This window comes from Rhinolophus hipposideros (genome assembly GCF_964194185.1).
Source record: "Rhinolophus hipposideros genome assembly, chromosome: 2".
In the NCBI taxonomy this organism is placed as follows: Eukaryota; Metazoa; Chordata; class Mammalia; order Chiroptera; family Rhinolophidae; genus Rhinolophus; species Rhinolophus hipposideros.
In genome coordinates, this window is record NC_138048.1 from 31,307,116 (window position 1) to 31,320,940 (window position 13,825).

At 32.5% G+C, this 13,825-nt stretch overlaps 1 protein-coding gene across 8 annotated transcripts in view; it reads right to left on the reverse strand.

Moving 5' to 3' along the window:
* Positions 1 to 1,457: 1,457 nt before the first annotated feature.
* Positions 1,458 to 13,825, reverse strand: part of SENP7 (SUMO specific peptidase 7) — a 118,791-nt gene continuing 106,423 nt past the window's right edge. For all 8 annotated transcript variants that reach the window (XM_081026638.1, XM_081026636.1, XM_081026641.1 and 5 more), the window contains 7 exons: positions 9,700 to 9,792; positions 8,938 to 9,062; positions 7,709 to 7,761; positions 6,432 to 6,475; positions 6,269 to 6,337; positions 5,558 to 5,708; positions 1,458 to 3,513 (listed from right to left, as the gene is read on the reverse strand). In XM_081026638.1, coding sequence (XP_080882764.1) covers positions 3,376 to 3,513; positions 5,558 to 5,708; positions 6,269 to 6,337; positions 6,432 to 6,475; positions 7,709 to 7,761; positions 8,938 to 9,062; positions 9,700 to 9,792 — 673 coding nt within the window. In that variant the 3' untranslated portion in view covers positions 1,458 to 3,375. The remainder of the gene's footprint in view (positions 3,514 to 5,557; positions 5,709 to 6,268; positions 6,338 to 6,431; positions 6,476 to 7,708; positions 7,762 to 8,937; positions 9,063 to 9,699; positions 9,793 to 13,825) is intronic.

The following is a 13,825-nucleotide window of genomic DNA, read 5'->3' on the forward strand; positions in this document are numbered from 1 at the left end:
ACTCTGTGCTTTGGAAATAACAAGTACCAGTTTCCTTCATCTGTATCTTAATTCTCAATCAGTTGAGAATCCTTACTGACTCAGCAAAATCTTCTGAGTGTTAATTATATGTTTCTAACATACTAAATACAGGAAATGCAAAATGTTGCAGTCTTGTAGGAGCTTGTAGTCCAAAGGGAAAACATGTATACAAATAATGAAATAAAACTGATACCAGAAATATAAACAAATTGTTATCGGGGAAGAGAGCGAATGAATTATTCCATTTGAGCAAGTGTGGGGCTGGTGACATTTGAGCCAGATTATGAAAACTACCAGGTTCACAAAACGTAGTGAAAGGGTGTTCTAGGAAGAAGGGATAGCATGTACAAGGCCTGAGGTGCGGAGGTACAACGTTGCAAAATCTATTTCACACAACCACTTATGACCTTGCATTCAAAGTGACATAACCTAGCTCATTTACTTTGTATTAGAATACAGCTCAGAAAACAGTGTTACCATGATAGACAAGTAAAACACATCTTCAGCTGGAGTCCTTATAGGAGTCCTGACCCTGAATTCTCCAGTCCCCAAAAGTGATGCACTCGGTTATAAAAGAAGAGGCCACCTGGGTGGGTGCAGACCACAACAGCATTAAGGAAGCCTTATCCACACAGAACCATGTCTTAACAGCCACTGGGCAGTTTCCAAATTTCCACAAGGACAATGCCAGTTATAAGAGACTCCACAAAGGGAAGCAGGGGCCTGTATTTTCCAGAAAGGTTTTATACCGTCTGGTCAAGCAGGCCTTCAGAATATGCACATCCACTCACAGTTCTCCCAGTCCAGACACAGTTTCACCATTTAAAAAAATGTTGAATACAGCTGACATTTCACATTTATTTTAGCTCAGTATATTTCCAAAGAAACAGTATTGAGAGAAAACCCAGGATAATTTCCTATGAATAAAAGGCTTAAGTTTCGTATTAAGCCAAAAATAATTAAAGCATAAATTAATAATTTTATATGACCAAAAAGTACGTGACAGTGGAAAGCTGAAGATAAAATATAGGTTGAAACCAGATTAAAAAGGGCTCTCTCTGTATAAGACTAAACCTATTTTCCCTCGAATGTAAAAAGAAGCTGATTTTAAGAGGTATTAAACTGTTTCTAAGCCCTAGTTAAGTAACTGGATATGACTAAAAACAAAACAACAAAGAAACCCTACCTTTTTCTTTTTATCCCAAGACTTGTGAATTATAAATAATATTATCTTCTCTAGGAAAGCTTCTTCCCTGTCCACTGACAACCCTCTCACTAATTCTCTAACACCTCTCACTACCACACATGCGCACACATACACCCCTAGGCTGAACTCCCTCTTGTGCTCCCAAAGAAACTATGATTGCTTTTACCAGAGAATATTAAGACAGTTCATATGTCCACTTTTCTCGTTAGACTATAAATGACTCAGAAATAAGAGCTGTCATTCATTTTATTGTACCTGGCAAATTGCCTGCTAGTAGAAGATACTTCAAAAATGTTCCCTGAACTAACAATCAAATTAACTATATGCTTGTTAAACAGGAAGAAAAGATAATCTAAGCATCAGTTACATGATATGCACTGGCTATCGCACAATTCAAAATTTATTTCTAAGAGTGGCTCACATTTCTTAAGAAAAACATTACATCTCAATTTAATGAATTGGAAACATGTTTAATATAAAATGTTGATATTCTCAAAGCATTATTTCCACATGAATTTAGGAAAATGAATTTTAAACAGTCTTCAAAACATGATTAAGGACAGTGAGTGGTATCTTTGAAAAACACACAAAACAAAAAAGTTAAGAAATCACAAGAAGATGTATTATATACTTGCTTTCCCAAATTAGATGTACAAAATTAATAGTCACCTAAAAAAGTCCCCTCCCACATACACACAAATTGGGAATGAAACATGTTAATATAAGCATCTTTACAGGAAATCTCCAAAAGACAAATATCTTTAACAACATAAAGATGGTGTCAAGATTAATAAAAGTTTAAGAACACTGAGACTTAACTAATAATCTCAATTCACATGATTTTGAAATAAAATGTTCCTATTTTTAACTTTACCTTAAATTGTCTCTGCTTCACTGCTTTATATACAGTTACAATGTAAATCTAAGAGATGCTTAAAGCACAAGATTAAAATGATATTCTTAAAAAACATTATTCTTATTTAACAAAATACATTTTAATTGTCCCTCAAAATATTCCTGATAACATTAGAAGGTTGTGAAGTATTTATGTAATACCACAATCATCACACGGATTCAGAACTGTTACCTGAACATTGAGTTAAAAAAAAAAAAAAAAAAAATCAACCTCCATGAGGATTACAGGTCTCTAAAAACTACACTTTAAAAATATAAAAGCAATGAGAGCAATCTGGCTTTGCAAATGAATACTGGGTAATAGAGCTATAAAATTATATATTTAGTTCTAACAATAAATAAGAATTTGAGGGTAATTTTTTTAAGTTATGAGGACACCAATTTTACCTTCTATACTTATATAAACTGTGTACATATATTCTGGGATAAAGTAAGTGTCAATATACAGCTATACTTCAAATAAACTAAGTTAAGCTACATATATAATTTTTAAAAACCTATTTTGGACAGCTAAATATTTTTGTTTCAACTTTTACCCTGAATGAATGAACTAAATTCTCAGATTCCCCATATATGACATCAAAAGATGGGGAAAAAAATTACAGCAGAGTAATGGTTCCATTTAGCAATTGAGAAAAATAAGCTGCGCTTTGAAAGACTGAATTTTTGTCATCTTCCTAACAATATGTCTTCTTTTACACTATACAGAAGGGATGCCGTAAATGGCATTTTCTGAAGCCTTCATACTAAATCCTTAAAAAAACAAAAAATACACAGTATTCATACTGCATGCTTGAGCTGCAAAGAATAGAATTACAATATAATGTGACTTGTCAACAAATTTGACAAGCACTGGGGCTGGCACCCGGGAGAACCTAACTCCCCCTCAACTCCCAGTTATGTGGAAGTACAGATCACATAGTTTTATTATCTACAAAAACATTCCCACATTACATACGCTATTGCATAATCCAAGCATATTTAATCAGAAAAATATCAAATATTTATGAAATTTTAATTCCTATCTAATAAGTTTATGTATATTACCCCCATTTCTGTTCTATCAGATCCCAACAATTCTAATAATATACCTTACATATTTTAAATAATGTTCAATGACTTATAAAACTACTGCACGTTATTTTCTTCTCTGTGAGCTGCCTAACACAAATACTGGTAAGCAGCTTTCCAATAATCGTATAGAACATCTGTGCCGTGTTTATACAGATTAACTAGCTACTGCTGCCCTTCTGTTGCTGTAGATGAAGTTTCAAAATGAGTTCTCGAATATCTTCCCGTTTGGTCTTTATTACATGACGAGGAAACCATTTCTCTAAATGAATTGGAAGTTCAAAATTAACAATAGGGTCCTAGAGAGAGAAAAGAAAGAATGCAATCACTTTAGCAATGTAATTCAAATTTGTTTTAATTTAATTTTTAAAAGAAATAAAAAATTGCTAACTGTATTTAAATAGTAGCTTTACTGAGATATCATTCACATACCATACAATTCACCTAAAATATTCAGTTGAATGGTGTTCAGTATATTTGCAGAGTTGAATAACTATCACCACAATCAATTTTAGAACATTTTCATTAAGTTGCTAACTTTTCATCAAAATTAAATACTGTCTGTTGCGTTACAATGGTGTTTTGGTGACAGAAAAAGTGTCAGACACTTTTGTGCAAACAGAATTAGTGCAAACAGAATTAATAAATAATGATCCAGCACAATGCAGAATGCAGGTTGAACACAATTTTTTTCAACATGTTAATATTCTGAATCTATTAAAACAAAGAGAAAGACTTAACAGTAAATGAAGAACCTCAGATAAAAAATACTCCAGAAATGCCTTGTTTTAGTGCCAGAAACAGCCAATTTTATGGTTTCAAAGACGCTGTATTTTCTATCATATTAATCTTAACCAGGAAGTTGCAAGTCGCAACTGTAAAGACCTTACCCCATGTTTAAAAAAATAACTGCTGAAGAAGGTCATGTATATAAATTTGATGAAACTATTAGAATCCAGATGTAAGAAGGACTTACATCTTGAAGAAGGAATTAAAAGAGTCCCAGATATAATGCTGAAAGGATGCACTGACTGTCATTCTAGGAGCAAATGTCAGCAGAGATTTAACTACCCTATTTCAAGTATTTTTATTAGAAATAATATTGTTTTTGTTAAGGTTCAGTTACAAGTTCTACATGTTTTGAGTGGTCTACCCCAAATCTATTTCTTTTTGCCACCTTAGCTCAGTTCCGTTAGTGCATATATTTGTAAAAGACAAGGTTTAGTTTTTTGAGTTTTTCCGTCAGGAATCTTAAATGGTGCTAAGGTCCTTTATTAAAAGATATTCTACTGACTGAGGCTATATAAAGTAGAGTTATGTAACAGACTCAGAATATGTTATGTAATAAGGCACTTTGAATATTCTAAAATCAAAATCAAATCTCTTTGGAAAGAGTATCAGAAGACCAGAAATGTCACCCTATAATGAATTTCCAATGTGGAATAAAAAGGGGGGGGAAAAACCCAACGTAACATTTAATGGTTTCCATAATGTGTACCATATTCTACTATTTAGTATCATTCCTCTCCAATTATACCAAAAGTTTTAACTACATACTATAACCCTCACGCTTTGAAAGTACCTTTAAGGATTTTCCAAGAAACCATATAACCCAGTTCCTATACCTATCTTTATAAATAATACGGTCAATGACTGAAGTAATGAGCTGACAGTTCAAAAAGCAAAGAGTGATTCGTTGCTATTTAAAATTTCTTCTTAAATAGATGATCTAGAAAATAATACCCATGCTTGTCATTGTACTTATGCAACTTATGGTTTTCTGAGCTACTTGAATACATGAGTCTTTCAGCTCTAAAAATTTCTCTTCAAATTTCTGTCTGCCTTACTCTCCCGTCCACCAAACGATGTAATCTTTCTGGAACTCCAATTACATATACATTAGACTTTTTGACTGTATCACACTTTTCTTATGCTCTGTTCTCTTATTTGCATTCTTTTTTCTCTATGAGCAAGTTGGATACTTTCCATTGTCTTTTTCTGAAGTTCACTAATCCCATCTTCTGCTTATCCAGTCCGCTATTAAACTTATCCAATAAATTCTTATTTTCAGATATATCATTGTACATTTTTAACTTGATTTTTTTTAGTAGATTCCATCTCTTCATCCACTTTATCTTTGACTATTTTCTCCAACATATTAATCAAATCATTTTAAAGTTCTTATGTGCTAACTCCAATATCTGGATTATCTGCAGTTCCATTTCTTTTCTTTCTTTTCTTTCTTTCCTGATTACCTGTAATATTTCCTGCTTCTTTGCTTGCCAGTAATTTGTGATTATATGCTGGTAACTTAATAAGAAACTTATTTATATCTTTACATACCTTAAAGAAGCTTTCCACATATTGAAGTAAATATACTCCACAATCACTGCTATTATCTTGTTTAGGAACTTTAGGGCAAAGGTCCACCATGTTTACTTTGTTGAATTCACGATGAGTTTTTCGTTTAACTTCCCACTCTACCTCTAAATACCTTAAATTGTCAAAAAAAATAGAATGACTTGAGTAGAAATACCTTTACTATTATGCAATACTTTCACAAAAGTGAAAACACATTTGAGGCTAGATGTGCTACCTCAAGCTTGAACAATACAACTTTCACAACTCAAAAACATAGTCATTTATATTACAAAGTAAAACTAACAAGTTATTTTAAAACTTTAGCTGCTAGTTTTTTTCAAATCCTACAGTAAATTACAAAATTACATACACACATACAATAAGAATGTAAAAGTTATATTTTCTAAAGTGTTACTTTTGATAACCACTAATATTTGCAATGCTTCTTTGTAAAAGTAGGCTTTTTGTTCAGTTGTGAATAAATTCCAAATTTACTTTTGCTGTAATCTTTGACAAATACTTGAATATTAACACATAATAGGGGATGTGTATTATTGATTAGATTTATAGGCCTCATCTAAACATAGTAAAATATAATTCTGATATAGCGTTTTCAGTAATTCTTAAGATAGCTTCAAAATTATTGAGATTTTTTTAGGTAACAGACTAAAAGGTAAAACTGTCATTACTTACTCTCGTAAATTCTGAACTGTGTTTTGTATAGAAGCAGCTTTCAAGGAGTCTAGTATGAGAATGCATGGCCTATGAAGAGCAAAGGAAGAAATCAAGATGTACATATTTGTATATAAAGTATATCTAAAGATCTGAAATAATTATTATTATAGCATGTACCTACCTTTTACACATTTTCTTTGGTAGCGACATATTCGTCTCAGTATTCTGAAATAACATGAATTTTTATAACTTTGCAATTAAAGCTAATTTGAATAAATCAATATTCAGTTACTCTTTAAAATTAAAATTTCAAATTAGAGTTCTTTTCATCAACTGAAGTGAGCTAATTTTATTTTTCAAAATTCATTGTTTAGTTTATATAGTTTATATAGTTTTACATGTGGCCTCAGGAAGTTATGAACCTTTAATTATGTCCTAAAACATAACCTGGAACTTTAAATACTTCTGTTCAAAGCTATCATCTTAAGCAAGTTTAACCTGTGCTTACATACTCAGACATTCTCTACCTCAGTCTGTCAGTAGAGACACATTTCTTCCCTCTGAAGCACAAGAAGCAGAAAATTAATGTGCAATAAAGAAAATGAGATGGATGTTTTGTTGATACATTTGAGAAACAACAGAACAAACTTAAACAGATTTCTTTAAAGCAGAGCTTCTCAGTATCTTTATTATTGTAATGTAACTGTGAATCTCTAAGACAAGAATAGCACACAGGATTTACCCAATGTAAGTGACCTTAGGATCCTTTTTTATTATAAACTGCATCATAGAACAAGTGTTTCAAGGAACCCAATTTGGGAAACCCAGCTCTAGAAGCAAGAAGGAACTCCCCTATTCTGCCACTGTGACAGCAGAAAAGGAAACCTTCCTTTTGTCCAACCTATACCAGTGACAGTAAAGACATAGGACTATGCTAACTGTATGCAGAAAAAAATTCATTAGATGGCTACCTTAATCAGTTAAAGACACCAAATCTAGACCGTGCATACCATATAAAGAAAAGTTAAGAGAAACTATCTTAGTCCCAGGAATAATATAGATTGACCTTGAGTCTACTTTGAATAATTTTTTATCAACAATTCACAATAATGAAAAATAGAATATAAAATATACTTGTTTAGCTTATTAATTATACTAAGTTCAAGAAATTGCTGATACAAAGAATAAAAGTAAATCTGACTCACAGAAATTAGAAAAGCAGTCAACAAAGATGATCAGATAAACTACTAAGTAAACAAACCGAAGAAGTTAAAGTAAGCTAAACAGATGCACGGAGAATGGTTAATTTCCCTTATTCTCTTTCCTACCCCCATAAAATACATTAAGAATCGTAAAGCAGCAAAATTTTATTATGGGCCACCAATATCCATCATAGCCCACCTAGCTATGCCCTATTTTACAGATTCATTCCTTCATATCTATAAATAACACACTTACTTGGGAGTCCACTGTACCCAAGGATGGTACTGAAGTTGTATGTAGATCATTATCTAGTTAGAAATAACAAAGCAGTTATGAATCTTTATTTTATATCTAATACAAAGTATTTAGATAAGTTTAAATTCTAATTTGTAGGCACAGTAGTATTTAAAAGGAAAAAAATACCTGGAATTTATTTAATTTTTTTTCATAATTCATGTTATAAATAAAATTCAATCAACAGATAAAACCAACAATGGTCAGCTATTATCAGACAATACATAAACCCCAGACCCAAAACTTGAAATATCAGTTAGCTGAGCTAGTTTCCCATAAAAGACAATCTTCAAAGATGGATCACTAATCAAAATGTCTACTGTTCTGGGAGGAAGGATGGCTCAGCTGTTTAGAGCACAAGCTCTGAACGACAGGGTTGCCGGTTCGATTCCCACATGGGCCAGTGAACTGCGCCCTCCACAACTAGATTGAAGGACAACGACTTGGAGCTGATGGGCCCTAGAGAAACACACAGTTCCCCAATATCCCCCAACAAAATTTCTTTTTTAAAAAAGTCTGCTGTTTTAATGTGGAGTATCGTTAATTTGCCTGGTAATGGTTCTAATCTATGATCACAGTGTTGCATAAGTACACTTTTGAAACAGAGAATGATTAGAGGAAATTGAAAATAATCAGTTGCTTTATCAGATGTGTTTTCCTTCCACCCTAGGTTTTGGTCAGTATTAATGGTAATGGCTATTATTAATTCTGCTTCCCTCTTAGGCTACAGCGATAAGAAATGTAATTTTGATTTTTCTTTCTTAAAGAAAGTAAGCTTATTTGCTTGCTTAATTAATATTATTTGAGTTGTAACATGATAAAAACCATCGAAGAATTATGAGACCAAATATTACTTACCCAAATTACTAGTGTCAACAAGAATTGTGTTACTTTATATTAAGAAACAATGGGGACTCTCAAGCTATGCCTGAAGATCCATGGCATGGATTTACACATGTAAGCAAGATTATTCTATAAAAAGTACTATGATAAAACTTGATACGACAGTATAACTTAAAAATTACATTTTGTCTATACATGAGGCTAGGCATCTATCATGAAAATTTCAGACTTATTCTTCTAATAAATTTAATGATAATAAATTACTATCTTTTAAAGCTATATTGTTCCTATAATCATTTCACTGTTGTCATCATTATCAAAAACACCATCTACATTAAGTTTATCACCTATTGTTTTGTTGTCTTGTTGGGATTGCTGAGCCTGGGATTGCTGAGATATAGTTTGTGGCAAATCTTCATACACAGCTTCTTCTAACCATGGAAAACAAATGACTGCTAGATACCAGTGAGACCTATTGAAAAAGAAATACAACCTTAATAACACAAAACCTAAACGATGTAGAAGAATATGTTCCAGAGCTACAGCAAAGAAAGTAGGTATGCCAAACTACATCAATTTTGAAGAAGTTCATTGAAATATCTGATATAATACAGAACACACATTCTAAAACTAAATAAGTAGTAAGACTACTTAGGGTAAAATCTGAGTAATTTTAAACATTTACTTTCATATAGTTAGTGTTTCCTGTTCAGGATTTGCGTTATTAAATAGACAAACAGACACAGCATCACCACTTTTCTATTAGTGCTTAAAGAGCTTATTCTCTTAAATATTTGAAGATTCATCCTAAAATCCTTTGATCTTTTATTTCGAAAATCTTCTCGAGTACAAAAAAAAACAAATCAGTGTCTTAGTCCTTACAGTCATCGGGGCATTTGTCATTTTATTCTTTTCACTATACAACATAACCACTGTCAAACCAAAATCCAAGATAAATAACTCATTGTTTTAGCTCTTTAGAAAAAAATTTTAAATAATACCTGGGATTTAATGTACCCATACTTTTTACTGATTATTAATCTGAAAATGCCCCCAATTTTTTTCTGTATTCTCTCCAATTTTGTTTTTAAATAATCTGAAATACTCACGACTCATTTACAGGCACAAAGATGTAATCTTTATTAAAGATGTTTATGTGACGAGTCCATGTTCTTACTCTTTTATGTCTTCTTTGTGCCATTCTGGGAATTTGAAAGATAAATATATTTGACATATAAAAAAATTGAAAATTTAAGATAAGGATTTCAAGAGTCATTTTTATATACTGAACAATGCTGTTTAGTTTAACCATTCTTTTCAAGATATGCAACATATAGCACACTAGAAAATTATCTCCTTTTATTAACTCCAAGTTGTTCTTAAATCTGATCATTACTTATAACAATAAATATAAGGCAACAATTTATAAAATGCTTTGTAGATTCTAAAAGTGGCTCCAAAAGTGAATATAAACAGATATATTCATGATTCCCTGAAAATAAGACCTAACTGAAAAATAAGCCTTACATGATTTTTCTGGATGACGTCCCTTGAACATAAGACTTAACACGTCTTTTCGAGCAAAAATTAATATAAGACCCGGTCTTGTTTTCGGGGAAACACGGTACGTATTTATTCTGCTTAGTTCCACTGGGCATGCTATAAAATGTTATCATTAAACCTTAACAGAATTGTCTAAATGTTATGTCTGTGATAAAGGAGGTGTTTTTAAAACTTAATGGAAGAGGAGGAAGGAGGAAGATATTAGATTTTTAAAGATGAAACTCATCTCCCTTCATTTCATACATAAGAAACTATAGGATAAGGAGTTAAGTATAGCCATCATTTATCGATCTTTCATTTTATTTCTTCAACAAATGCTTATTAAGCTCCTACGAACAAATAATGAAAACCACTCTGCCCAAAAGGAATTTATTTTAAAATGAGGGAGGGGAAAATAACCTACAACAAATAACTAAAATATAAGCGTCATAAGGAATTATGTTACAGCACCTAGAAAAGTCACCTATAAAAGGGTTGGTTCACACACAAAAAAACAAAAATTAGTTTCTTTTCTTCACATCATCAGGAAAGTTAAGGAAGGAAGACATAAAACCAAGTAGGGTATAAAGAAAAATTTTAGGAAGGTGATGACATTTAATAGTGGCATAAAGGAGGTTGTATATAACGTTGGGATGAACAATCAGACCTTTGAAGGACCTTTTTCTCTGCAGGGAATTAAAATTAAAAAATCGCTAAATTCTTACAGATTTATACACCAAGTGATATAGGAAACAGATAGCTTTGTCTCATCCCTATTCATCTCACTACCTAGCCAAACTCATAGGGGAAGACACTAGGAGTAAGACGGGATCCAGAATGGGCAACAAGATGTGGTAATTATTAGGCACTATGTGGAAGATTAACTTCATAAAATAATCCAGTCATATGTTTACTGAATTTTCTTACTGCAGAATGACCATTAAAAGATTTTAAACAAATTACTTTCAACTAGTGCATATTCTGTTAGTTTTCCATTTGAGAATCTTAAGGATAGACACAAGGTTTTCTTCTGTTTTGTTCTGTTGATGTTGGCATATTTATTGATTATGCTAACTTTGACTGGGAATATATTAGACATAGGATGGGGCAAAGAGAGTAGGAAAGAATATGGGCACCACAATATAATCTCTAACTGTGTAGAAAATCCTCAATTTAATGTCTAACAGTTCTCTCACCATTCAATAATACACATTATCATCTTTTGCTTTGAATTCCTAGTATGCTCTAAGTACTAACCAAAAGGCACTGGGGATAGAGTAGAAAATAAGACAGATAAAGTCCCTGACCTCACAGAGGTTATAATTTAAAATGAGAAACAGAAAATGAAAAACAAATAAAATAATTAGAAATTGTGTTGTGAAACAAATAAAAAGTGCCAAGAGAAAAAATTTCAGTCTGAAAATAGGAAAGAGCTTGGCATATTTGAAAACTGAAAGGAGGTAGGCTGAGCTGAAGCATATGGTGAGGGGAGAATGTTGTGACATGAGTTTATTAGGGAGATAGAGAGAAGCCAGATCTTGCAGGATCTCCTAAATAGTTTGTGTATCATTTAGTCTGCAATTTCCTAACACCAGTCATTTGAACATTTTGTAGGGAATTTATTGGCCATTAGGTTTATAACACTGGCCACTCAGTGCTTCTGAGTTTTCTCTTTTTTTTTTTTTTTTTTTTACTGATTTGTAGGGATTTTTGTGTGTGAATACTAATTACAAACACATCAGACCAAGCATCAGTATGAGCATTTGTACATGTATGGAGTACCATCTTACTCCAAAATATACCTCATATAACTTTGTTTTGTATTACTTTTATATATGACCAGGCTTATAATATCTAACATTTTTAATTTTTAACAAAATTTTTTAAAATTTGAAAATATAGCAGAATCTACCTACTTTCATTTTCTCAGCTTCTAGGTGGGTATGCCAAATTCATAATCTCTATATTGACTAATAATCTTAAAACAAAATGTGGGATTAAATGCATGGTACAAAAAATCAGTATCTATATACATATCGTGTTTCCCCGAAAATAAGACCTAGCCGGACAATCAGCTCTAATGCGTCTTATGGAGCAAAAATTAATATAAGACCCGGTATTATATTTATATCATATTATTTATATTATGTATATTATATTATATTATTATTATATTAAAGACCCAGTCTTATATTACAGTAAATTAGTACCGGGTCTTACATTAATGTTTGCTCCAAAAGACGCATTACAGCTGATTGTCTGGCTAGGTCTTATTTTCGGGGAAACAGGGTAGAACAGGAGAACATAACAAATGTTAAATATCAAATTTATTTAATAAATCTTCCCCTTCCATATATCCCTGTCTGTTGACCCTGATTATTAAAAATGTTTTCAAATTGTTGTTTTCTCCTTAATTGACCCTGGCAGGACTTGTCCAATAGCACAAGTTCCAAACCTATAAAGACATTTAAAATACAGCTGACCACATGTTACGGCTTGTCGAGGACAGCTCCAGTACACGCGTTGCCCAGTGTAGTTAATATTAGAGCCTCGTTTTATGTTCTCAAGTGTCCCCATTTAGACCATAAAGTATATAGTCACAAAAATATAAACAATAGAAAGAGCTTGAACTTGGAAAGCTATATCCAATTTTGGATAACTTATCTAACTTCTTTAGGCTTCAATTAATAAAGACGATGGCACTTATGTTAAAGATTATTGTAGAATGAAACAAAATAACTTTTATGTTCACTGCCTTGGTTCCAAGCAGGCATGCAATAATGTTAATACTCTCCCCATTCCTATACTCTTTCTCCAACAATACCAAAAAAACCCCACAATTTACCCACTGAATTATCTTCGTATTCGCTTATTATTCCTATTATTTTAAAGGAATGAAACAAACTTTCACAACCATTTTTTAAAGGCAGCCCAGTACATTGAAAACATCTCTGAACTAGAGGTTAAAAGATAAATCTGGGAGGCTGATTGGCTCAGCGGTTAGAGCACAGTGCTCATAACACCAAGGTCGCTCATTCGATTCCCACATGGGCCAGTGAGCTGCGCCCTCTGCAACTAGATTGAAAAAACAAGGACTTGACATGGAGCTGATGGGTCCTGGAAAAACACACTGTTCCCAAACATTCCCCAATTAAAAAAAAACAAAGATAGATCTAAGTACCAACCAGCTCTGCCACTTACTAGCTGTCTGTCCTTAGTCAAGTTATTTAATCTTTATTGACCTGCTTCCTCATCTGGGAAGTTGGGATATAATATACATGCCCTACATCATCTAAAGCAGGGGTGTCCAAACTTTTTTCAACGTTTTTTACTAAGGGCCATATGCGGTAAAGTACACAAACAGCCGGGCCACTCACTAGAGGTGAAGTACGTATTGCCTCACCTGGTTTATTTAAGTAAACTAAACATATTTTCGGAATTTGCTGTGGGCCAATTAAAAATGTATTGTGGGCCGCAGTTGGCCCGCGGGCTACAGTTTGGACACCCCTGATCTAAAGGAACTAGTACAAAAAGAAATAATGTACAAAAATGTACCCTGTAAATTGGGAAGTGATAGGCAAATATTTACACTAACTATTTTTAAAACAAAAACTCTTAATTTTATCATAGGTCTACCATATAGATTATCACATAAATTGTTAGGGGAGGGGAGAGGGGTGAAATGGCCCCATG